At 40.4% G+C, this 24814-nt stretch overlaps 1 protein-coding gene across 5 annotated transcripts; it reads right to left on the reverse strand.

Moving 5' to 3' along the window:
• On the reverse strand, positions 1 to 11747 carry POU1F1 (POU class 1 homeobox 1). 5 transcript variants are annotated; one of them, XM_075410872.1, is made up of 8 exons: positions 11619 to 11747; positions 8901 to 8916; positions 8767 to 8832; positions 7730 to 7847; positions 6486 to 6727; positions 4506 to 4670; positions 2995 to 3055; positions 1 to 214 (listed from the first exon to the last, which is right to left on the reverse strand). In XM_075410872.1, exons 1-8 carry the CDS (start codon positions 11745 to 11747, stop codon positions 1 to 3), a joined length of 1011 nt encoding a protein of 336 aa, XP_075266987.1. The 5 variants fall into 5 exon arrangements, with proteins under 5 accessions (XP_075266987.1, XP_075266912.1, XP_075266831.1 ...); XM_075410797.1 differs by lacking the exon at positions 8901 to 8916 and having other exon boundaries at positions 11606 to 11747; XM_075410716.1 differs by having other exon boundaries at positions 8767 to 8916; positions 11606 to 11747.
• Between the last annotated feature and the right edge of the window lie 13067 nt (positions 11748 to 24814).

The following is a 24814-nucleotide window of genomic DNA, read 5'->3' on the forward strand; positions in this document are numbered from 1 at the left end:
TTACCGGCATTCATGATGCTCCTTGACAATAGAACTAAAAGTGTTCTGATGTAAACTTGTCTTCACTCTTTTTTCCCTTTGTCTTCTGTTGCAAAACCAGACTCTCACAACTTCTTTCTCGAGATTGAGCCCCTCAGCCATCCTCATAATCTCCTGAGAAGAAGGCTTACTTTGTTCTCCAAAGTGCCTCTCTAGGGCTTCCTTGGCAGCGATACTGGGTAAAGAATAAAATGTCACCTTTAAAACGTTTCTGACACTTTCAGGCTTTCACCACTAGTTCAGAAGAAGGGTCAAGTAAGAGCACTGAAGACAGTGACTCGGTTAGTTTCCTCTTTTTGTGTGTAAAGGAAACCCACAGAGCTTAAAGTACGCTGTAGTTCTTTGCTGGCATGGACAGCATCACATCACGCAGAATTTCAGCACAAAGTAATTTAAAGGCAAAACCTGCATCAAGTTCGGTGCAGTTTCAGTGGTAATCGTGAAATGTTTGTGCTTCTTGGTGTTCTCTAGGAGACACAGCTACTAGACAGGTATGAATGTGATCACAGGTATTGGACAAGCCTGGGCACCCATTCTGCCCCCATCACAGTGATGTCATGGGGGGTTCAGCAGATGCATGTTACTGGGGTTACCTGGTTCTGTCAAATCATTTGGGTTTACGAAGGGGAAGACCTCCATCACTTACAATTTGGGAAACATTGTCTGTTGTGTCAAGTTCTGCATCTCATTTTGTTACAGAGAGAACACTAGAGTATTTCCAGAAAACAGGGAGCTTTTGGCAAGCTGTTTTAGCAATCACCACGTTTTCTAAAAGTCTGCCTCAAGCTATTCCTCACAGTCGGCAGTGACCACAGCTGAGTGGTTCAATCAAGAAAGTAAGTTAAGACTCCCATATTTCCTCATTGCCAGACAGAATTTCTTTCCTGTTCGTGTTACATATTCTCAGAAAACGAGGAGCATCTGCAAAATGCTTGTGTGCCATCAGGACGCATCCGAAACTGGCTTCAGCAGTAGCTGTAATTTCGTTGGACACAAGAGGGCACTTCAAGCACGATCCTGGAAATGAGGTGCAGGTAGTTCTGTTACAGACACACACAAAGCATCTGCTGCAGTTCTAGTTACTTCATTAGTTCATCTGTAATAGGTTGTAGGTCTTTCATTTATAGGTCAGTTTTTCAATATTTAGTAACATAACCAAAATTCTCTAATTAGTAGCATGGTGTTCTGCACACACAAAAGCGTAGAAACATCAATTTTGACTAACAGTTTCTTAGGCTTTCTGATCAAAATAGAAAAGAAAATAGCTTCCACAAATTCACATTAAGTAGCTTTTGCTCAGGGTACGACTAACCTAGTTTAGTTAGTTGGACTTTTGTTTTACACCTGGTTTACCTTCAAACTTCCACTAAGAATTGCTAAGAGTATGGCTGCAGTTCAGGCAAAGTCCATCTCCTAGATTAGTTTGAGGTCTTGAAACTGAGGCCCTATATGCTTTCAAAGGAACAATTACTATTTTCTTACTACATGGGATTTGGTCCTGAACTTCCCCTCAATTATCAGTGCACTTGACAATCTGCCATATTTTAAAGTCCCAGTGCAGTGGAGTTAGATGCAAAAGCAGGAATAATTAAAAAATGCTTAAGATGAGAACTGATTTCCTCAATAGCTGTTAACAAACAACACCAAAATGCACAATGTTAGATAAGCAGTCTTCAGCGGGCTCCTCTAGCTGGGGGAAAACACCTAGGATGGAGATGCTCTCAACTCACAGCTGTCACTCAGGCCATACTGCACAAACCGGGCAAGGTCTTGGCACTGCTGCTGAAGTCCTTACTGGCTTGGAGAGAAGCTGAGAGGAGAAACTGACCTCCTGAGAACAAAGCTTCATCCCTTGTGAGGTGCTGTGATGAGCAAATAAGCTATGAAGCATCTCCCATCCCCATCTCACTCCTAATTGAGAAGCGTCTCATCAGAGGAGTATTTACTTTAAAAGTCAGAGAGAAACCACATCTTTATTCCTTTTATCAAAGGCAATGCAACTCAAAAAAGAGGTCTCAAGTTGAATGTGAGAGGAAAAGGTACATGTTGTGGCTGTGGGGTTCTGAGGTTGTGGGACAACAGAGCAGCCTATGTCTCCGGGAGGTGGCACGGCACGTCGGGAATGATCCCTGTTCGAAGGACAGGCACTTCACTATAACAGGTGGGGCCTGGCAGCACCACAATGGTGCCCAGAGGCAGCCAAATTCCCTTCCTGTGGAAGAATGCTAAGGCTTCTTGGAGGCCCCCTGAGTGAATTCTTCACCAAAGATTATAAGAGTCTGGTATATCTAACAGCAAAAGAATTGCCCTATGTTCTCATTTTGCCTACTTGGTAATTGTTTTTGTAATATAATTTATTAGCCTACTGATTTCCATATGGAGATGACACTAGATAGATCGTAGCTGTTGGCCACCAGACATGACAGAAGCAGGAGAAGGAGGTTCCCAGAACAACTCCCTTTTCCCATTTGGCTCATTAAGGTGTGTCTTTAGGAACTCCAAAGAATGCAGTGACAGAAAATAGGTATGGGGATCCAATGTTATGTGTAAAAGCTTGTTCTCAAACTTCCCAGACCTCAGTTCTCTGGTGAAATAATGCAATTTATTTTTGTATAAAGTTGAACCTTCCAAAATGAAAGCAAGGTGCTCTGATACCTTGTTACCTACACAGATACCATATAATTTGGGCAGAATTCAAATAAAATATTTTTCCACATCAAAGTATGTTGTCTTACGTTAAAAAAAACCCTCTTTAATTGGTAGTATATTTAGAGCAAATTGGTGTTTTGGAGGGTTATGCTGTTATTTTTCATTGGAATGTTTCAAAATAGTGAAACATTTTTAAATACTAGCTATAGAGATTTGTTAGTAGAAAATAACACTTTGATTTCAAGCCCAAGAAAAAGAAGCATTTTAGCCAAAGGGGTAACATGTAACACCCTAAATATTTATTACCTTATGGTGGTTCTGCGCTTCCTCTTCCGCTCATTCACTCCAACTTTTTCATTGTATAAAGCTGCATTAAAGACAAAACAAAACCAAACCCAGCAGTTACCTTCCACAGGGGATGAAAAACAAGAACAATTATCTCCAGAAAAAAGACCCTTTCTCTGAAGACCAAAGAAAGCTATCAGATAATGGCACTGAAGAAGAGCCGCACCACACATAGGAGCACTTTTTTCTTTAAGATGGTTGGTCATTGTTTTACCTCCAGCTGTAAATGGTTATAAGAAAATATGGTGTGCCTCCGGTAAAGCTGCAAGCAGCACTGGCTCTGTGCCTACGTAGCTGCAGAGCCGTACTTCAGCCCCATCCTTCTACGGACCTTATTCCTCTGGCTCTGCCGGGTACAGATGGGGGAGATGGAGTCCATTTCCATACCCCTTGGCTCACCCTCTTTCTTCAGAAATACAGCATTGACTCCCAACCCCATTTATTTGTCTGCCTCTTCCACCCCACCTTCTGATGGACAAGTCCCTCCTCATTTCTCAGGGGCCACCGCCTGCATGCATGATCTTGCCCTGCAGCTCAAGCCTGTAACACTGCTTGGGCAGCCAGGAGCTGCCACCCACCCCAAACCCCTTACAAGTGATTCTTGCAACAAGCCGGCAACGTGAGGAGAGACTCCGGTTTCTAGTGCAGCTACAGGGGAGGGAATCTTTCTACACTTATTTCAAAGGAAACCAAAGTGTGTGGCAGAAGCAGCTGTTCAACAGCATTTCCTACTGTTGAATACAATGGCAAATCCAAAAAGCAGCATTCAGATCATCTCTTTCTTCCCATGCTAGGTGAGTGCTGTGCAGCGGTAGTCCTGGCTTTCACTGTCACCTCCAGGCATACTGCTTCCAGCATCGCAATTCATCCAGCTGAAAAGGCTGTTCTTTAAAGCAACCCATTTCCTTTAAACCCACAAACTTGTTCCAACGTACGCCTTGCCCAGTGAACCCCATGACTTCCTGGGACTGGAAAGTAACTGGGCAAAAGGAAGGGAATCCCCTAACAGCTAAAAGGTCACATCAAAAACCTCTGCGCCACGCTATACTTCTTCAGGGTTTAAAGACCAATGCTTCGGCTGAACTCAAATCCTTTCCCCCACGTCGCGTATGCCAGAGGCTGGAAAGGAAAGTCCTCTCGTAGTGAAGAATCCCTGTACGCTGCTAAAGGGGCTGTCCTGCAGACCCTATTGACAGCTCTGACTGACACTGCAGGAGTGGAGCTAGTTTACTGGGATGGGACTGCAAGATCTTACTTCCAGTAGGCTAAGTAATGTTTCTGCTATTCTGTACCCACCATGCATTTCAGTTTGCCCCTCTTTGCTCATCCAAATTTTAATAAAGCACGCCTTAGTATTTAAAACTGATAAAACAAAAACTTCAGTCTATGGAATGCCCGTACTTGTCCTTCAACATATAAATAGGATTCTGGTTTAAATGCAAATGAATATTTAGAGGATTTCAATTCTCTACCTCCTACTTGTTCTGCTTCCTCTAGCCACTTGGACAGTATTGATTTCAGTTTGCATGCGTTCTTGAAACTCAGCTGCAAGTTTTCAAACCGGCAAATAGTAGTTTGGCTGAATTCAGAGCCGTGCACAGCAGCCAGTGCTTCTCCAACATTGGTTTGCGTATAACCTGTCAAAAACGAAGAGAACAAAAGTCACTTTGGAGCTTTCTAGAAAAGGTTACTTTTCTTGAGATGCTTAGCCCTGCACTGCTGACTCTTATGAGCAGCGGGTGCCCGCAGTGTCTTCAGGATGGGCTTTCTGCAGAGGTCTCTGTGACCGACTCTGAGCTAACCTCAGATGTGTGTAGTCTCCAGTTGCTTTCAGTGGAGCTTTAAACAGATTTAGTGGAGTTTTACACTCCGAGATTAGGGATCTGAGAAGGATCCAGACACCCCATATCTTTCTTTCTATAGATGGTGCAGTGGCAAGAAGCTACTCCCTGGTGGCACCACTGGTCTCCTGTTACTTGTTGCAACAACTAAGTCGAAGCCATCAGAGAAATGCCGCAGTTTCCATGCAGACACTGATTTCGTAACAGCAGCTCCCCGTTCAGCGCTCTGAACGTGTACCTGCCACCTTCGGGGGTCTGGCTTCTCGTCCTCCCTTTCTGCCTCTGCACCAGGACAGGCAGGATCTCTCTAGATGCTGAAGGTCTCAGGAGGCAGCTTTTTACCTTCATTTTGACTGCACTAGCTCTGTGCCTCAGACCCACAGCCCTTATTAACTCTGTCTTCCCTTGTAAAGCTCAACCTCACAGCAGTTTTCGTGTGCAAATCGCATTTTTCCCACCAGAGCATTAAGCCCAGTTTTACAGGCTCTGTGTCAATTTGTTTGCATCAGAGGAAGTTTTGTTCCCTCATATATTCAGGATGAAGATGCAGTAATAATTACAGTAATTAACAGCGTGGGGCCTAGCAAACCTTTCCATGGCTGTGGCTGATGTTAAATACATGATATACAGCAAAACTGACCAAGTTGCAAATACTTTTTTAAACCCTGAATTTTTGTTTCAGTCTTTATTTTTACGCTTCAGATGGGATGCACTAGCTTTCCAGCTGTTAAGATAATGCATAGATACCTGCAATATCCTTATATTTTTTTTTTACATTTATAAAGCTAGAAGGATGCCCTCTTTTGTAACGATACAATGTGATGTTATAAGCAATAATGCCAAAATTGCAGCTCTTCATTCGGAGTAGCCAATATTCACAAGTGGGCTGAATTTGAAGCACTGGATGTTATTTTTTTTCACTACAGTCCAAACAAGTGCGAGACAGCTTTTTGCTTTGCAATGTACCTCTGTCCCCTGCAGGTGAGAAAGACAGGCCTCAGTTCACCTTTGTCCTCAGCTAAGCTTGTCCAGTGAAAGACAAGTGCCTCACTGGAGACCTGCTAAAGCAATCCATCTTGCGTCAGCCTCAGTGGTTATCAGACAGCAACAAAGATGCTGTTGTACCTGTGTCATGGCACAAGAAAACAAATCAGGAAGAGAAGTTTCCTACCGGTATGAAAGATGTGCCACAGTAGTCACCCATCCTGTGCATTGAAATGACACCGGACTGCGAAGCACTTCATGGTGAAGAGGATGGATATGAGGGATTAGAGCACGTGCTGCCCTAAGTTACTGAGAATTTGGGGCTGTGCAAAAATAATGCACCTGCTACTGAACGTAATTTAATGAGCGGCAGTAATTTTCTCTGCATTTAAGACAAATATTTTAAGGGCAGGAAAGTTTAGAGTCACTTTCTGCATACTAAATTGCAAAAAGCTGAAGTTCATTAATTCTCTGCAAATCTTCTAGGAATGGAGAAAGTTCGGAAGTGCAAGGCAGAATTAGAGTTATGATTAGACAACTGCAGAGGCTAGACCATAAAGCATTCGGAAGTAATTGGACTTTCACTGGAATTTTTCAGCCTTTTGTTCACAGGCGTAAAGCACATACCCAGCTTAATTCTCCGCAGCTTAAATTCGTTAGCAAATTTCTCCAGTTCCCTGATTTCAGGGGAGTCCATGTCGACAGGCTCTTCGACAGGCTTGTTTTTTCTGCGGAACTCCTGCTTGAAGTCTGCGGCGGTGGGATCGTCTGTGAGGAGGGACTGGTGCATGGGGGTGAAGCCGTGGCCCAGGGCACAGGAGCTGGCGCTCAGGGCGTGCTCCGGGAATTTATAAAGGCAAGGGGTCAGGCTGCCTGAGCAACACCAAAAAGAAAACTCAGTACAGTTATTCTCTACTGCTACACAACAAAAACCCGCCTTCGTCGCCTCCTAATCCATGCCTGTAAGATTTATTATATAACATAAGTATCGAAGAGTGAGGATCTCCTAGGAGATACAGTCTCTCTCTTGTCCTAATATACGAAAAGCTATCAACAGCCACTTTCACAGGCCACAGCCATCCTACTTCTTAGTAAACTGTGATGCCCTTAAATAAGATGGTAGATGGCCCAAACTTCAACAAATAACAAACCAATGCCTTGGCTGGAATTAAGTGGCACAACAAGATTGATGGATCTATGTCATTTTGAGCCACTAAAATGTGCCACTCTATCTCTGTACAAAGAATAGTTCCATGTAAATAAAATTTGATGCTCAGACAAGACATTATCTTGGTTTAGCTTCAGCATAAAATTTGTTTGAAGAAAGCACACAGGTAAGAACTCAAAGAAAAAAAAAACAAAACCCAGAACACATTCAGAATGATTGTTCTGGCTTAAAAAGGAATTGCTGAAGGACAAAACAAAACCATTTCATGCTACATGTTGTTCACAAATATCAGACTTAACAAGGAGATTCAGTGAAGAATGAAGGCTGTTGTTTTTTTTTCACTAGGTATTGTACATAGAGCTAAAGAATCTCTGGCCCGAAAGGGACTAAAAAAAAAATCATTGGAGAAATATTAACACTCCTCAATGTATCTGGATCAGCCAGTAAATTCCAGGTTCTCAGGACATCCTCCTCAAGTTTCTAATTACACAAAACTTTGTAGCAGAGCTCAGAACTTCATTAACCTCCCACCCATTCCTCCATTTACTTTTCTTGTCTTTACTGCCCTGATTGCTCTTACCAACATTGGAGGTTCTAAACCCATAGGAATACTTTATTCACTTCACACACAATAACTACAGAAGAAGATAAGCTCAAAAAATAAAGGAAAAGACTAAAAAAATCCCCCAAAACAGAGAAGTACTTGCTTTGCAAGGTGCTGACGCTGTTTACCACATTGGGATGTGGCATGCTGCATGTCTGTAAGATGCGACTCTGGGAGAGACTTGCTGACAGCATCTCTGGAGTTGCAGGCTTGATGCCTGAAAAAAAAGCAAGGGTAAAAAAAGAAAGGAGAAAAATGAAGACGTACTTATTTTGGAAATAAACAAAATGAGCTTCTGAGCAATACATTTTCTTTAATACCTATGGAGTTTTCGTGGGAATAAGAACAATGCCAGCAATGTTTACAACAGATACATTAACGGAGAATGAAATAGGAGCATTTGGACATTTGCACACAGTGAAGGAACCCTACTCGCCATCCGTAAAAAGACTCTATGCAGATATATCCATCTATGCTGATTTACTGTAATATTTCCTTCATCTTAAGTGAAATAAAATGCTGAGTTTGATTTTGGATTAGGTCTGAGTCACGATTATTTCCTAGGGGTTACGTTAATTTGGTTTATCAAGTTATCTCATTGATTGCTACTTGAACTTGCATAGAATAACAGTTCCTGTTTCTTACTCAGCCTGGAATGTGGAAAACTGAGCAGAATGCACACACTCCTAGCATACATTCATGAGTGTAAAAATACAGTGTCATCTGTATGATCTGCCTGCTGAATTCAGATATCCTTCCATTTTGCCTCCATTTTATTTTACAGCTCCAGTCAGGGCTCCATCACCCAAGGTACTGGTAATACACAGGTCTATCAGGTACGTCACTCCTGGTCCCACAGAAAGTGATGATCCCCAGGGGAAGCAGACACAGGAGAGCAAAAAGAGCAGAACTGTCCCGGTCTTGCATGGAGAAATAAGATACAGAGTGATCTGCCGAGAGATGCAGAGATTTGGGGAAACTCTGGGCACTGACCCCTAGTTTCTGAACCCCTGTCCTAGTGACTTAACGCTGAGTCCTGTCCTCTTTAAGCAACTGTCTCGAATCCGTCCTGCTAAAGGAAAACTGACCAAAATCAGCATGCTAACAGCTCACCCAGCTGAGGGTATGTCTCTTACCTGCCATCACCCCGTAGGCAGAGGGTTGGTTTCCATAATGACAGGAAGGCACAGAGTAATGGAGGCCTGCCAAAGCATTTCCCGAAGGCGTCATGGCGAAGCGGATACGGGAGCATACAGGAGTTTGGATCAAAGGCAAAACAGACAGGACTGGTCAGGAAACGTGTGAGGGTTCAAGACACAGCCTTTAAGTTCAGAGACAGACAGTATCCCTGTATGTAGTTTTTGTGGGCATTCAGTAAGCATTTAACTCTGGGCCATAACCATCAGGTCAACAGTGCTGGAAGTCCAGACACTTGGCCAGGTCGCACCAGATGGGACTGCCAATATAAACAGTGCGATACTCTCTGAGCCAAGACCAGAAATTGTCCTGCTGTGCTCTCAATGCATGATTTGTAGTATAATCTATAGGCATAACCCAGTTTATATATACTGCTAAGCAAGGGAAGCGTTGAACTCTCCAGGAGAGAACCGATTCCTCTCGCCCGACAACTTCCACACACCATTTCATTTAATCTTACACAAAAACTTTCTCTATGTTCCCAGAAAATTGACTGGCTTCACTGTCGGGCAAACCCCACAGTGAGCACAGGCGTTGAGGAAGGCAATATTTTCTGCATGCCTAAGATCTGGGTTTCCAAAAGCAGAACTTTGGGCCATTTGCTTTGAGGCATCCAGAAGTTACATTTCCTGAAGTGCCAAGCCACGAAGAACAGTTCAGAGTTCTTTGGCAGGGTGGTAGGGAAGCAGGACGATAGACTCTGGGCTATTCTAAAAAATTAGGCTTAAATCAACATTTTTCCATCATCAGCACCAACAAACACACAATTAATTTGTCTTTCGTGCAATCACCAGTGCCTGAAGAGTCAGACAATTTTTTACTGAATGCAAAATGAGAGGTATGGCTATTTCTCATGCATAAGCAGGCACAGAAATGCATATCCTGTCCCCTCTAACAACTGCCATAAAGTATAATATCAAAAATTCATGTTCCTGAACATTCAGATATGTAAAACTGCACTTTAGAGCACAAGTTCCAGTTGTTCAAAACAATATAATTAATTAGGAATTAGAATCTCTGGTTTTTACAACAGTAATCATAACAGTAAAACATCCTGTTTAGATGCACTTATACAGATACAAAATCAGTCGTGCTTATACTAGTATAAATGTATTCAAAATAAAAATTGTATTAATAATATTAATGTATTTAAAGTGATGCAAATTTTCTGTTGAGATAAGATCTAAATGTTCACCGGGTTTTTTTCTTCTGTTATTTCATAATCCATAGACTATAATTTTTATGCATAAAAATAGAATTTTTAACTTGCTAACAAGGATTTAAAATTAAATAGTTAGGATAATGCTATTTAAATTAAATAATAACGGTTTAAGTATTGAGGATACTGCAGAATGTCAGCTGTATGACACGGTATAGTATTTGAACAGAAGTATATCCACCTCTATTGTTATGCAGAATTGTCATGTGCATTTAACAATATTTTACATTTAACATAAATCATTATTGAAAATTCTTTCACTTCTACTTTGTGCACAAATTCTCCCTAGATGCTTTCACCAAATGGCATTGTTCATTACAATTTCTGAATCTGTGTATTAAGTTTGTAAAACTCATTATAATTAGCACCCTCTGTCATTGCTTCGATTCTCACAGGGTCATCTGCTAGATGCGATCCTGCAAACAAAATTCCCACTGACTGCAGTGGTATTTATTCTTGGGTGATAACTACAAAATATCAGAAACCAAATTTGAAGCAGATAAGCAAAGCCTTCTGGCTGGCTATCACTGTAGGCTATTTATTATGAACCAGATGAATCTAGAAAATACAACTATGATACAGATACATAAATTTGGCCTCCTACAAAATTTAAATTCTCTTATTCCCTAGTACCACTGCTAACTAACAGCCGTATTAGGATATTTTGAGCCTCCTGTTTAATGTATAAGATCTTGTTATCTATCACCAATGCTTAGTTTTCATTACTTGCATGCTTTTTCTTATTATTAAAATGTTTTATCACCAATGCCTTTCAGGAGAAGGCTATCTTGTTAAGACTCCACATAAAATTCTTACCTCAATGCAATTTCAAATAAATCAAAACTGTTTCTTTTTTGTTCCTGAAACCTTTCCATCAACAATTCCTGTATTCCAGAATTGCACTTCTAAGGTTTAAGGCTGCAAGAAAACTCTCATTCTCTCTCTCAGATAGTTCAATGATTACATATTCCTAATATTTAAATGCAATTAATTGGATTATATACACAAACACACAAAATTCAAAAATACTGATGAGACCTGCCATCAATTTTGAACATGACATTCAAATCTTAGTCTCGATTCAGTGTGCAATAGGCTTTCTAAAGCAATGTTTTTCCTTTTTGAAAGCTTCCCCAAATGATATTTAGACCTGACCTGTTTTAAATATATTTCCTGTTTAAAGTAACTCATATTCTTTTAATGGTTTACATAATAAACAAAATTTCAATTAATTTACACGACACTTGTCACTGAAGACTGTGTAGCCATAACAGCAGTGACAGTATTTGAACTTGTTAAAAGTTAACATTTAGACTCAAAACCCTAATCACATAACAAACTAACAGCAAGCTATAAATCTAGCTAAAATATAAATGTTTGGGGTGTTCCTGATTCATTCATCGTGCAGTTTTGTGAAAATCCTTCCACTTTAATGCAGTCCCAATCTGACAGGGTATTGATACCAAACACTTTAAATATTGCAGAACTTGATGAACAAGTATAATCCAAAAGCATTACAAATGAGAGTTACTGAGAGCAAGAGTATTATTAAAAAGTACCTGTAGACACAACATTGGTGGCATGGTTAGAAACCGGGAGGCACTCTGCAGCGCTGTGATGCATTATCAGAGGCAGAGAGGGAGAAGAGTCAGAATTCAGGGGTACAAAGGTGTCAGACGAGGCGAACGCTTGGCAAGTCATACCCTCGAATGGGCAAAAGCGTCGCTTGCCTCTGTTTCCCAACAGAACAGATCCTGCACAGTTAACAGCAGCTCGAACTCTATTCCAGGCTTTTTACCTGCATATACATATACAGGAGAGCTCTAGAGCACAAGGAGGTCGTGTGCAGGTATTTATACCACCAGGAAATCCCTTTATCCATTTTAATGTTCTTTTCCCAGCAATTTTGCTACACTGCTATAGAGCCTCCTTCCTTCCCACACAAACACAATACGTGTCCAATTAATGGGGCGGGGGGGAAAAGGAGGGAAACCAGAGATACGATTTGACAGATATTTTCAATTAGGTCTTTTGTGAAGAACAATGACCAGAAAAAAAAAATTAAAGTATCGTCTCCAAAGTTGGTAGCTGTGAGACAAATACGTTTAATACTAAGTAGGTTTCCACAGTTAACACCTGCCCCCAAAATCTCTATCCAGGCAATTGTCTGGAAGGCAACCGTCTGAGAGCTCAGTCGAAAGTCTGCAAAAGTCAAGAACCCATAGCAAAGTAATCTAAATTAGCTTAATTCCCAGCAGTTGCACAGTGATCGTTTGTCTTAACTTCTACCAGTGTAAATCAGAGATGTGTAATACAGAGCAGCTGTATCCATAAGGAAGTTTCTGCACAGACAGCTTTACATAAGCATGATGCGCTAAATGTTTATCTAAGATAAACCCTTAAAAGAGCCCACAGTGTCCCATAAAACTCATTCACAGTTCCTATTACTAATTTATACTACCACAGCAGCTACAGTCTCATCTAGAAGGTCCCAGTCTTTATTTTGCTACACACTAAGTAAAAGCAGGATCTTTTCTCAAAGAATTTACTAAGTGATTTGTCGGCGTGAGACTGGAACTACTTTGGAATAGTAAAGAACATGCAGGTCAGTTCCTCTAAAAACGATGAAAATTACTGCAGTACACCACAGTCACGTATTCTATGTATATGCCATAAATTTTAAAGGAAATAATGACACAGAAGGTCTATTTCGTTTATTTTTACTTATTCGGAAGTAAAATGTATTGATGGGTAGGGGTTTTTTGGTGGTCTGGTTTTTGGGGGGTTTTAGGGTGGGGTTTTTTTTTGGTGTTTTGTCACCAGGGGTGGGTGGTTCAGACGTTTTATTTATATTGTGTGAAGATGAGGATACTTTCTGTGTGTTTGATATTCCAAACTGGTTCAAATATCTGAATTAGGATTTTGACGGCATAGACTTCCGAGATGTGATATGGGAGCAATCATACGTGTTATGGTGTCATTTTTCATGGATTATTGCAGAAAAGTGGTATTGCACTGCCATTCTGTAGAATTCTTGATATTATCTTTAAATGTGTTTTGAGGACAGCTGCATCTGAGGTTATTGATAAGTATCAGAAGTACTTCATATGGCAAATTGCACATGTGCTCTGACAGTAGTGGGGCTCTATGCTCACAACTACTATCCATATATGCACTTCCTTTTGCAAAATAAAAACTTTAAAATAATCCTTGCAATAGTATGGAAGATTCTGTCATCAAGTGAACTGCCATCTATATTACTTTGGGCTTGGTCTGATATACATTAAAGTCTGTGGACTCATAAGTACACTGACTAATGAATGACAACCGAGTCTTAAACTGAAATACTTCATTCAGCTGAGGATATATTTGGAACCCATGCAATTCTCAGATCAGAGCATAGCACTGAAGGAAACTAGGACAGCAGTCAACAATAACAGGGCATTATAGAACTTTACAAACTATAAACAGTTCTCAAATGGTATATCCTTCTTTAGACACAAAAAACGTTGTTAGCTCAAATGGCAGGTGTGTAACATACTTGGCCAGCGCTATACCTAACAGAAAGTGTATAAACTGTTAGTCAATCGAGTGGAAATTTGACAATTATTTTAAACATTTTCACCTCTGGTGACCTTTTCTCCCTCAACAAGGAACATGGTACATCCACAAAGGGCTTCAGCCTACCTACCTCCTGCGGCCTTGAAGCCACAGGAGAAAAAGTATCACTAAATAACTTTACAGCCTTGTCCTTGGCAATGCTTTTTTCTCAAATCCCAACAGGTAATATTTCTACTGAAAAGTCATAGCTAGATGCAAAGAGGTTGTAGCCCATCCTCAAGTGCAAGATGGAGCTCACTTTGAGATTTCCATTTCTTCCCGAGGTCAGGAGACTTAGCTAACTTTGCCCAGGTGCTCAAGCTTTCCAGACCTGTGTGGTTCATTAGGAAGTTGTAGCAGGTTCATGAAGGCTGCTCACCCACAGAAGCTGGGACCGAAAGAGACTGGGAAAGTACTTGCAGCCAGCAATCATGAGACATTGAACTTCTCAGAACATAAGAAGCTGTTCTACGACACCATCCCAGGCTCCACCTCAAAAGAGTTTTTCATGCCACTGCTCTTTAGTGTTGTGTTTCATAGTGCTGAATGACTTGGATTTTCGGTTTTATGTGTTTGTGCCACATTGCCTGCTTCTCACTACAGGTAACCACTTCACTATTTTTATTTTCATTTTGATTATGTCTGTTTAGTTGCATTTGGTTTAAAAATAAGGTTATTTGGCTGCATTTTTGAGGATTCTGAATAGCTAGACTCCATTACCAATAGTAGATATTTGACAGATTTCACATTCATCAGATCAAATAACACAGCTCATTTCTAAAGAGAATAGCATCACTCCTGCAGCTTTCTAACAACCTCCTTGGGATACTGTGCTGATCTGTTACTACTTCTGTTCTGCCAAGAATCCTTTGGTAGCAAAGCCCTGACACACCAGCCACACTCAGCTCTTTGGGTGGGCTTCAGACTGTGTCTTACCCAAAGCTACGCTATGATTCTGTAGATAATAATTTCATGGTGAACTTTAAACTCTGCCTCACAAGGATTTTGCCAACATTTGCTCTTCTTATGCCAGCTCCTATCTATACCTGCAGTAATAGATACTCTTCTGCTTGTTTAGGGAGGTCCTGGGGCCACATGGACCTGAGAAGTGCCTTCTTATTGCCGTGCTGACATCTCAGGAACCTGTGCCAGGTCTAAGGACACTCCATTCTGGGCATGAGAACATGTTAATCCAAGTAAAAAGGATGATACAGTCCTCTCCTGTGTCAAGAAGCAATTAGACTTTGAGACTGGAGAAGTCAGGTTGAACTAACAGTAGCTTGTCTCTTTTGACTACGCTCACAGAAGAACCAAGCTCTTCCAGGCTGGTAGACCACAAATGGGAGAACTGGAGTGATGAGGTTCTTGGGGGTTAGTTGGTTGGGGTTTTTAAAAAAAATCTTAATCTTACAGGACTGTAAAGGCTATTCAATGTCCTTTTTACCTCCTCAGAAATTAACAGGTTGTGCCAGCTTATCTGTAGCCTTAGAACAGAAACACTTCCCCTTACTTCATTATATGACCTGTATCTGTCCTCCCCCTAAACAACAGTCTTTGGCCAGATCTTAAAAAGAAAGGGAAGACTGTACTATTTATGTACTAATAAATTCCACTCACCATCTGAATCTCAATACTCAGCCTCCCAAGTTTGGACAGTTTATGGAAACCCGATGGATGTGTCCTCTTCTAGTGAGAAAGTGCCTTATGAAAGAGAAAGGTTTCACTGGACATACTCAAGTGACCAAGAAACATACACAGAAATTATTATCACCCAGAAAGCACTCTCTTCCTTTATTTCTGAGTTGTCTTCTAACAGTTAAAAATGAAAGCCGAACAGTTCAGCTGAGAGCTTCTGCCAGCAATTTCAGACCTGCTGCTACTGACTGAAATAGGTCCTCCCTTCCCTACGCTCACAACTGCTCCCAGAAATTCAGCTGGGGTTTTCTGCCCTGAGACACAGACCCCATTTTCCACTTAGATGTTGATGTGATGTTGGTACATGTCACAGTAAAGCCCATCTGCCCTCTACTGAAAACTCGGTTGAAACTGGCCTTTCAAGTGGCTATGACCTGATATAAGGAAGACTAGGGAAAATCAGGATTTTTAATGACTGAGCCCCTTTTTACACTGTACACTATGGGATAATGCTGAGCTCACTTTAATTTCTTCCTTAATTTCTCTCCAGTTTTTACTTCATGTCAGGAGACTGATTCTTTTCCCCTTAAAATTGTTCTGAATGAATCCCAAAATATTGAAGAGAGCCTTCAAAAAACCTTTGAGTTTTTGTTTATACAGAATTAAGCTATTTGTTTTCATGGCACTAAGATCCCTTCACATGGTTTTCTCAGTTCAGAGGTAGCCTCTCCTTGTAAGCTCTCAGGACTGGCTGTGAGACAACAATGCAAAGCACCATGTTTTATCTCACAGGAGCACAGCACCTCTGTTCCCAGGAACATGCAGACCCATGCTGATCGACAACATGGATTTTCATCTTCGGCTTTGCTATGCACTACATAATTGAAAGGAAACCAGGCACAATGCAGGTCTTGGCAGCATCATTCATTCATTCCTTTTCAATGGTCTCCAAGACTTTCTTCTAGACAAGTCACAGATATAAGGTTTGTTCAAATAAAGAGTTTGTAGAGATGGAAGTCTCTACAAGCACAATCACTATGAAACTCTTAAGGCTGAAACATACCCCACTCAAATAATTGCGCACATGTACATTTGCACTCTGGAGAGGGGGGGTGTGTATAGACATATACATACACACACACAGCTATCCCTCTCTCCCAATAATGCATCTCAGAGAACCTCTGGTTCCATGGGGTGTAAGCTTCACTTTTGTCTTTACTGCACACTGGGTGGGGGGATCTTTAACTCTTTCTATTTCTGATACTACTACAATTTGCAACCTGTCATCCCTGTAACTTTTTGCACAATGTACTTGTATAAAAAGATTCCCCTGTCACACGTTTAATTTTTATGCAGAATACCTAACTTCCCAGGTTTTAATTCCATAATTTCATGGTTACTTTTTACTGAGTTGGGTAAGAAAAATTAAATAAATAGAAAGGAACCAGAAAACTATCTTCTGACTTGTTTCTATCTTCCCAGTAACAGTCGTCGGCGGATACATGATAAAACGATGGGTTGAACATGCTCCAACTGCATTCCAGATTTCCAAAGAGTCCCAGCTCTACTGGGGCTTTCAGTTGTATCATTCCTGTATGTAGGGTAATTTTTTAATTCATTGTACTCCTGGCACACTCTGCACTGCTCAGCAATTGTGCAAAGCTGAGAAGTCTGTCGTAACCGTTCTGCATGAAGTATTGAAATTCTGCCTGATGAACACTGTGCAGCAAGGGCATCTGCAAAACATAGTGAAGGTCATTTCATGTGCGTACAGACTTTAAAAGATCCTTATTGGGAAAGCAAGCGCACAGTTCCTCCTTTCCCCACACTTGGGCCTCAGCTCTCTTGGGCCTCAGGCAGAAATACTCTATCGTGGCTGCACAGGCTGCACCAGAAAGTTGGCCTATGAAGCCAACAGTAATGGTGAGGGTAGCTCCTTAAATACAGATGCTTGGGCTGCTCCTCAGTATCACAAACGCACTTTATTTTTCAAGGACTTGTCTTCACAGAGTAAAAGGTCCCAACAGTAGGTAGTATCAATAGGAGCTGGAAGGACTGAGCATCACAGAATGGCAAGGCTGAGAAAGATATCAGCATGTCTCGGAATGCAAGCATTAAATGTGCCAGTATTATCACACAAAACCATTGATTTAGATGGAAATAAGCACTAATGATACAATTGCAGATGCTGTGTCATTTTTGCAACGTTTTAATATTTTCAGTAATTCGCAACTGCTATACAATCTGCATGTTTACACAATTCTTCACCTTAATTTTACTATCCAGAAAGATTTTTAACTATAATTACTATGCTCATGTTATATAAATACTAAAGACGGAGGGATGTCATAGACTTGCGGTTTACTTCCCACTCTGTAAATGAAAAAGACATCTGTAAGTATATTACACTGTGCATGGGAAAAAAAAAATCTTCCTTAGGTAAGATATAAATTGACTAACTGTCAGTATACGCCATGGGTAGTTTCATCTGCAAATGATGGGCAGGGAGGGTGGATTAAACATTTTTAAGGAAGACACTTTCCCAGGGACCAGCACAATGCAATTCCCTTTGAAAAACCTACAGAAGGCTTAGCTGGTCTTGTTGCCAAAGTCTGGTTCGCTGGAGTCTGAGCAAAAAACACGTGTAATTGCATTAGAGCGTACAATAGCCTTAAAGCCTGATTTAGACCAAGTGGGACTACTTGATAAAGACCAAAACGAACATAAGATTATTTGTTTCTCCGAACCACCTGTCCTTAACTTTAGATCATCTCTGCAGAAAAGAATCCCTGAAGGTACAGCACAGACATGATCTGTTATCTGCAGGGAAAGGTGTCGTTCCCACGGCTCTCAAAGAACAACCCAAGCCTTGCTGCCAGCAGCTCCCCGTACAGGGAGCATCATAAAATATGTTTAAACTTATAGATAAGGTCTACAAACTTAAGTAACACAGATATAGAAGTGCCACTAGTTTGCTTCGTGCTCCCAGTCAGACTGATGCTTCTCAAAATGTTATACATTACACATACACAGCTGGAGAGAGACCCTGATGCTTCATGGTGGTGGTCCAAGCTCATTCCAGTGTAACTCCAGTGAAAAGCAGTTTAGGATCAGGCTACAAACAGTTGCAACTGGACCCAGCCAGTGGACCTATACTAGGTAAGAGTTTAGCCGGCTATGTGGAAAAAAATGATAGTTCACGTCCTTAAAACATTTTCAAAATACTACTACTAATAATGATTTCACAATCGTTAAAGGGCAGATTTAAAACTCAGATGTGTTACGGTTGACTCATTTTCAGTTAATTCAGAACCACATAACATCCTTTTCAGTGGCAAAAGTCTGTTTTTTCCACACAGAAATTTTCATATACCTGGTTACGAACTAAAATCCACACAGTGCTATTTCTAGCAACCTAACTTTTCAGCGAGCACTCTTATTCCTGTCCAAGTGACTTCTTTCCATTTTCCTTATGTCATTTCAGAAAGGATGTCTGTAACACCAGGAAACTTTTATCATGCAAACATGGGCTTTTGCTACAGTAGCCAGATCATTAATTCTTTCCTAGTTTTTTCCTTCATACTTCAAGACAAACATTGCTTTCACAAAGCTTTTGTAAACATTCATGTACACTGTGAATCTTGCAAATTCAGCATTGCCTCACAGCTTCAAAGTACTTGACTTCAATATCTAGCTGCATCTAAGCTGTCAATTATGAATCAAACTTCTGCATTCATGTCATCTTTCTTGATTTTTTCAGATTCAGAAGTGTCTGACTACAAAAAAAATACTTTCAAAATATGAAAACATTCATCCATACAGTACAGTATATGTTTACTAAAACTTAGTTACAACAAACAATAAGAAAATCAGAGTAGTTCTCTAAGGACAAACATCGTAAAATGGTATCACCTGCTAAGACTTTGATTTCATGTTACTTTCTTAAAAAGGGAAAAGCTCTCAACTTTATACCTGGGCAAAAAAAATAATGGTTAGGTATGGGGGGTCTTTTTTCCTGCTGGATAGTAACAGCAAATATTTGGAAAACTCTAATATTTACAAATTACTGTAGCACAGAAATGAGTTACATTCACTTATATTTAAAGGTCCCTTCACATTCCCCAAAATGGTGCATACACATCACCTGCTTCTCAGTTTATACTTTTGTTAGCAAAACAATTTCTCCTCAAATGAAGTTAATCAAAAAGTCCTGTTTATTTAAAAAATAAGTAAAAAAAAAAAAATTTCAAGAAGAAGGATTGACCAGCTCCAGGTCTGAAATATTACAGAAATGCCCCTTTATACCCTGAAGTGACACAAAAATGGAAGGAAACAAAATATAAAGGAATGAGTATAAGCACACCAGGGCAAAGAAAGTACAGCAAATGAGTCAGACCTGAGAGAGACAGCTTGCCAGCGTAAAGCTGCTAACCCATGTCCCTGAGATCATAAATCTCTCCCCAGAAAATGCCTTGGAACCACCCAGACAGGCCATTCAAATACCTACTGACCTAATACAGAAATTCATTAAAATTACATGTAGCCTAAGACCACATCATCTAATCTCTGCAGCTTTGTTATGAATTAGTCCATTACTATTAAAGATGACAAGATATGTCAGAAAAGACAGAATCTAACTGGCAGTACAAGCTTTCCCCTATCCAAAATGCAAAAAATCTACTGAACATAACTTTTCCTCAGAAGCTGGGCTTATATAATTAAGCAATTGTATTAAGAATCGACAATGAACAACCCCCCCTTTTTCATGAAAGCATCTTTCAGTTCATGTATCTCCAAAAACAATTCTTTTTTTTTTTTTAATTCCCGGGGAGGGCGTAGAATACTAGCATCACTATCTTTTGAGTGGATTACAGAAATTTCCTTCTAGAGGTCAAAAATCCTGAAAGGATCAGAGCACATTTAAAAGCTCAAAACGTTCTTCTCTGGCTGTTTATCGCAATGAGATGCCTTTGGCATTACAGCCTGTGACCTTCCTTGAACAATATACATCTTTTGTACATTCCTGGGAAGATGAATTTCGTGATCTGGATTTAGGCCCAGCTCCAGCTCTTGGTGGATCACAGCAAAGTTTCTGCTATGGCAAGACAATCCTCATGAGCATCTTCACCTCCTTCACGCCACATAGTGAAAAAACCTGGTTTACCATATATTCTTCACATGGCCTCATCTCCGACTCTTTACAATTAACTTAATTAGAATGAATACTGATGAAACTTTGGTAGTGTAGGCACTATATGCTGCTAGTAATTTCACACGATTCACAGAGGCAAATGCGTGTCTCATATGCCCAAGCCTCTCTAGGGAAGTGTGAGAGGCGTGTAATAGATAACAACTCTGAAATCATATTCCAGGAGACTGATTAATACTTCTGCCCATTGCTCAACTTTATTGGAAAGTTGGGACAAGGAGAAGTTGAAACTCATGGGAAATGTACTGAATAATGAGGATTCTCTGTTTTTTTTTCTTTCCTTCTCCCTCTGGCATAACAATCACTCTCTGATGTGCTCATCTGCTTTCCTCCTCTGCTCCCCACTCCTTCCTTATTAAGCGTCACAGGAAAGAGGAATAGGTTGATGTGTTCCCAATTATATACAGATATCTGACCAGCAGAACTGGTGAGCACTTTTCAGCTATAAAACTGTTCCAAAATTAAAAGCAAAATCTTCAGTTTCAACAGTTCTGGTATAAAATAAAGGAAATCAACATATTTAAAAAGAAAGTTTCAGCTTTAATGAAAAGTCATTCCGAATTTCAGAAACTGTACCAAAGGCCTCATCTTTGATGAGATTTTGTAAATTAAATAAAACATGGTTTTTTTAATAATCTGAGGTTGTTTTAGGTAAAATATTAAAAGATCTTTGACCTGCAGTATTACCAGTGCTGTTTAATGCAGATAGTACAAACAGCTTATATAGGATAAATTGCGGGAGGAAAGATTTCCAGACAAATTGCAACTTTAGACACCCACTCTTCTGGGATTGTGATAATTTGTGATAATTAATAAGATTACAATGCTACTTAATAAGATTTACAGATGTTACTTAATAAGATTTACAGTAGTAAAGGCACAAGATAAAAGAGAAATCTGAGGATTTTTCTAAATTCATTTTGAATCCTCTGAGGTTACAGCCTTTTATCTTTTTAAAACAACTCCAATACTTCAGATCCCAGCTTATACAGATCCATTTTGCTTTTTCTTACCAAGATTACTTAATGTTCATATTTTTTCCTGAAAAATTTCCTGTGTTCATCTAGGTTCAGTCTAATTACAATTATAGCAACAATCAAGTAAAAAAAAAAACAACCTCAAAAACCCCATAACCGGGCTCTGAAATACATTCAAAATATTAGGGTTGGACTTTGATATCCTCAATGAGCAGTAAACAGTCTCAAAATACTTGAAAAACAGTACTCAGTACAAGTACAGCTGCCACGATGTGGGCTAAGTGGGACTTTCTGGTTTGCTAAAATGACTAGTGATGAGAACTCAATTATTTCTGTATTCATGGAGCTAAGTGATAAAATAATGCTGCTTTTCTTTCATTATCAGTGTGAAACAAAGGTCATCAGCTGGCAACAAAGATCAAGACCTAAAAGACACCATTATGTGAGCTCCCAGAAAATCCTAGTCATCTATATTCATACCTGAACTTTACCTGCACACACTGCATTGATGAATATTAGTGCACTAGACAGACAAACATCATCAGCTCAACATGGTCAGTAGTTTTGAGTTTCATTACCAAACAAAACATCTTGCAAGCAAAGTGATTTCATCAGAATATTCAAACTATGGACTGGCTCAGTCTGAAGGTCATTTCAAATTCTTCGAAATACGAGACAAAGTTTTAGTTCTTAAATCTCACATAACATTTAAAATGCATTATTCTTTAGGAAAGTATTTCATAACTTTCACTAAAAATTTAACCCACACAACTTGATTAGTCATTACCTGTGTTAAACTTGAAAAGTGTGCCTTCTCAGTAAAAGAATAATCATCATGGTATTAGCACCACTTTGCCCTTCAATATCTCCTTTCGTCTAAAGATCTCATCAATGTCCGCAAAGGTATTGCTTCCATTTTTTGGGTAAGGAAACCAATGTGTTAAGTAGCTCATCCAAGCGAATACAAAATCAGTGGCCAGCCTAGGGACAGCAGCCAGATCTATCAATAACATTTTGATCAATGCTTTACTTATAAAACTCTACAGCTTTTAATGTATTCCTGTGCCATGAGGGAAAGCCTGAAATGTCTCACTAGGTGGACATAAGGACTCAGAAATTCGCCTTGTGCTTTCCAGGGTCTGTCCAAGGACAAAGGACCATACTTGTCCAGGCTCCAAATTCAGAAGCCACTGTCCAAGCTCTGAGCTGATTCAGACTCAAGACAAGTTGACAGCTGAGAGGGAACTTTCTGATTTTTTTTAAACATGAGAAGTAAAATGATCTCATTCATATACACACCCCTCTTAAAATATTGCTCAGGTGAAAGTCGGAAAGTGGGAACCTTCCCAGAGCAAAATACAACTAAATTCGAGAAAAAACTATGGAGCAATTGTCATAAATAATTTGCATGAAACTAGAAGAATTACTCATTGTTTGAAACCATTCGGATGTGTTCCTTTCTCCCCAGGGCAAGTATTTTAGTGCTTCTCATTGGAACCGAGTCTGCAGCCCTCTCACAACATTGCTGCTCTGCTAACTAGGGCCTCACTCTCCTTTTAAAGCACCCTGCCACACAGGTACCACAGTTACGGAAACCATGCTGGGAGGGAGGAACAACAGGGCTTTGAAATTTCCTTTTAAATGACAGCACTGTATTTTAATCTGACAGCATACACATGTAACATATGGCAAGAAGCTTCTCACTGTACCAGCAGGTGTGCTGATCTGAAGGAGCAGATATTTAAATAAAATACTATGCCATTTTCCAGGAGTTAAAACAAGCACAACTCAAACATGTACGTGTGAGGGGGGGAGAAGAAGAGGGGAGCCCTTCTGTTTCTTTACAGAGAATCATCCCTGGCAAATGAAATCCTCAGTTTAGCTCACCAACATTTAGACCTTTGAAGTCCCCTTTTTCTTCCCATGCAAGGAAGCCCTATGGGGAGAACAGCAGTAGGTTGTGGGTAGGGTGTGTGACTCTCAGCATGGCTCAATTATGGGTGAGACCTCCTCTGCTTCGTACCATACCCAAAGCTGTCATGCAATGTGATAGACTTCCTCCTGCTTCATCACCATCAGAAAGATGTATTTGGCCAGTCTCCACGTACCCCTGGGGCTGTTGGCCAGCCTGTGGGTCCAGAAGGCAGGCAGGGAGCAGGAGCATGAGACATGGCCATCCAGGAACTCTTCTGTTTCATATGCAAGGTGCAGGGGTTAGAGAACCTTGTAGGAATCCCTTTTTGAAGGCAGATTTCTTCCCCTCCAGAGCAGTCAAAGACTCCCCAGCTTATTATTCACCAGTGCCTGCAAGCGCCCTGCAAGGAACCTAAAGGATCCTCCCATGCAATGCCCTTTTCCTTCACCTGCCAGGCCAAGCCCGTCTTGGGATGGCACAGCATCTCAGGAGCTGGGCTTTTAAGGAAGTCTCCATTAGGACGCTCTTGCAAAAGATGCATTAAGTCAGAGGATTCCAATAGTATGGAGCACAATACAAACAACCTAGGGACTTCAAACATTATTTTTCTCCACACACTCCTTCCTGTGAGGGGAAGGATTTTACCACAGTGAAATTCCACTATTCCCCGTTGCAGCCCCTGAATAGCAAGGATGGGGTAGAGAATGAACAGGGTGCACAAGCTGACCACTGTTCTCTACAATCTTTACACCTTTTACCACGATACTGTAGCAGATGAGGGGAAATAAGGAAGTTATTGCAAGGAAGACATAAGACAGTCCTTGCAGTAACTTAACACCGAGAAACACAAATAACATTCTTCATAAGTCGCTATCAAACTACGAGCTTTCTTTCACAAGAATAATAATTATCCGTGTGTGATGATGAATAACAAGTCAGTAATACAGAGGGTTCTCTGCAGACTACATTCTCCAAAAGGGCTATACACAAGGAAATACTAAGCATTCCTACATGTGCTACCTAGACACAGGGCATGAACGTACAGAAATAAAAGGAAGTCCTTATCCACATGACACAGCCTAGGAAGAGCACTAACAGAATTCCCCTCCCTGTTCACCATTTCTGGTTCAGATCGGTACAAATGAGTCTTTTCAGAAGCAAAGGAGAACCAAGCATGGGGAGATGGTTTGCAAACAGCATCTTTGATTTCGGCTTGGTTTTGAGGTCTACGCTGATAATTGTGCCAGATGCTCACCACTTCACCGTTAACATTTAACATTGTGGACTTAAACAGTTCAAGTGAAGAAATAAAAAAAAAAAAAAAAACCAAACAAAACAGAAAAGGCTACTTTTACTAGCCTTTCCATAACACAATCTATTATAAACCACAAGAAAAATCTCGAGCCAAGCACCCATGTGAAACAAGTTACCC

Source organism: Opisthocomus hoazin, chromosome 1, assembly GCF_030867145.1.
Source record: "Opisthocomus hoazin isolate bOpiHoa1 chromosome 1, bOpiHoa1.hap1, whole genome shotgun sequence".
Taxonomy (NCBI): Eukaryota; Metazoa; Chordata; class Aves; order Opisthocomiformes; family Opisthocomidae; genus Opisthocomus; species Opisthocomus hoazin.

Coding starts and splice junctions, on each gene's coding strand:
- POU1F1 (XM_075410716.1), bottom strand. CDS start 11,747: ATGACTTGCCAAGCGTTCGCCTCGTCTGACACCTTTGTACCCCTGAAT. Junction 4,671..6,485: donor GCTGCGGAGAATTAAGCTGG/GTATGTGCTTTA, acceptor CGTTTTTGACAG/GTTATACGCAAACCAATGTT. Junction 3,056..4,505: donor GGAAGCAGAACAAGTAGGAG/GTAGAGAATTGA, acceptor TCTTTAATGCAG/CTTTATACAATGAAAAAGTT.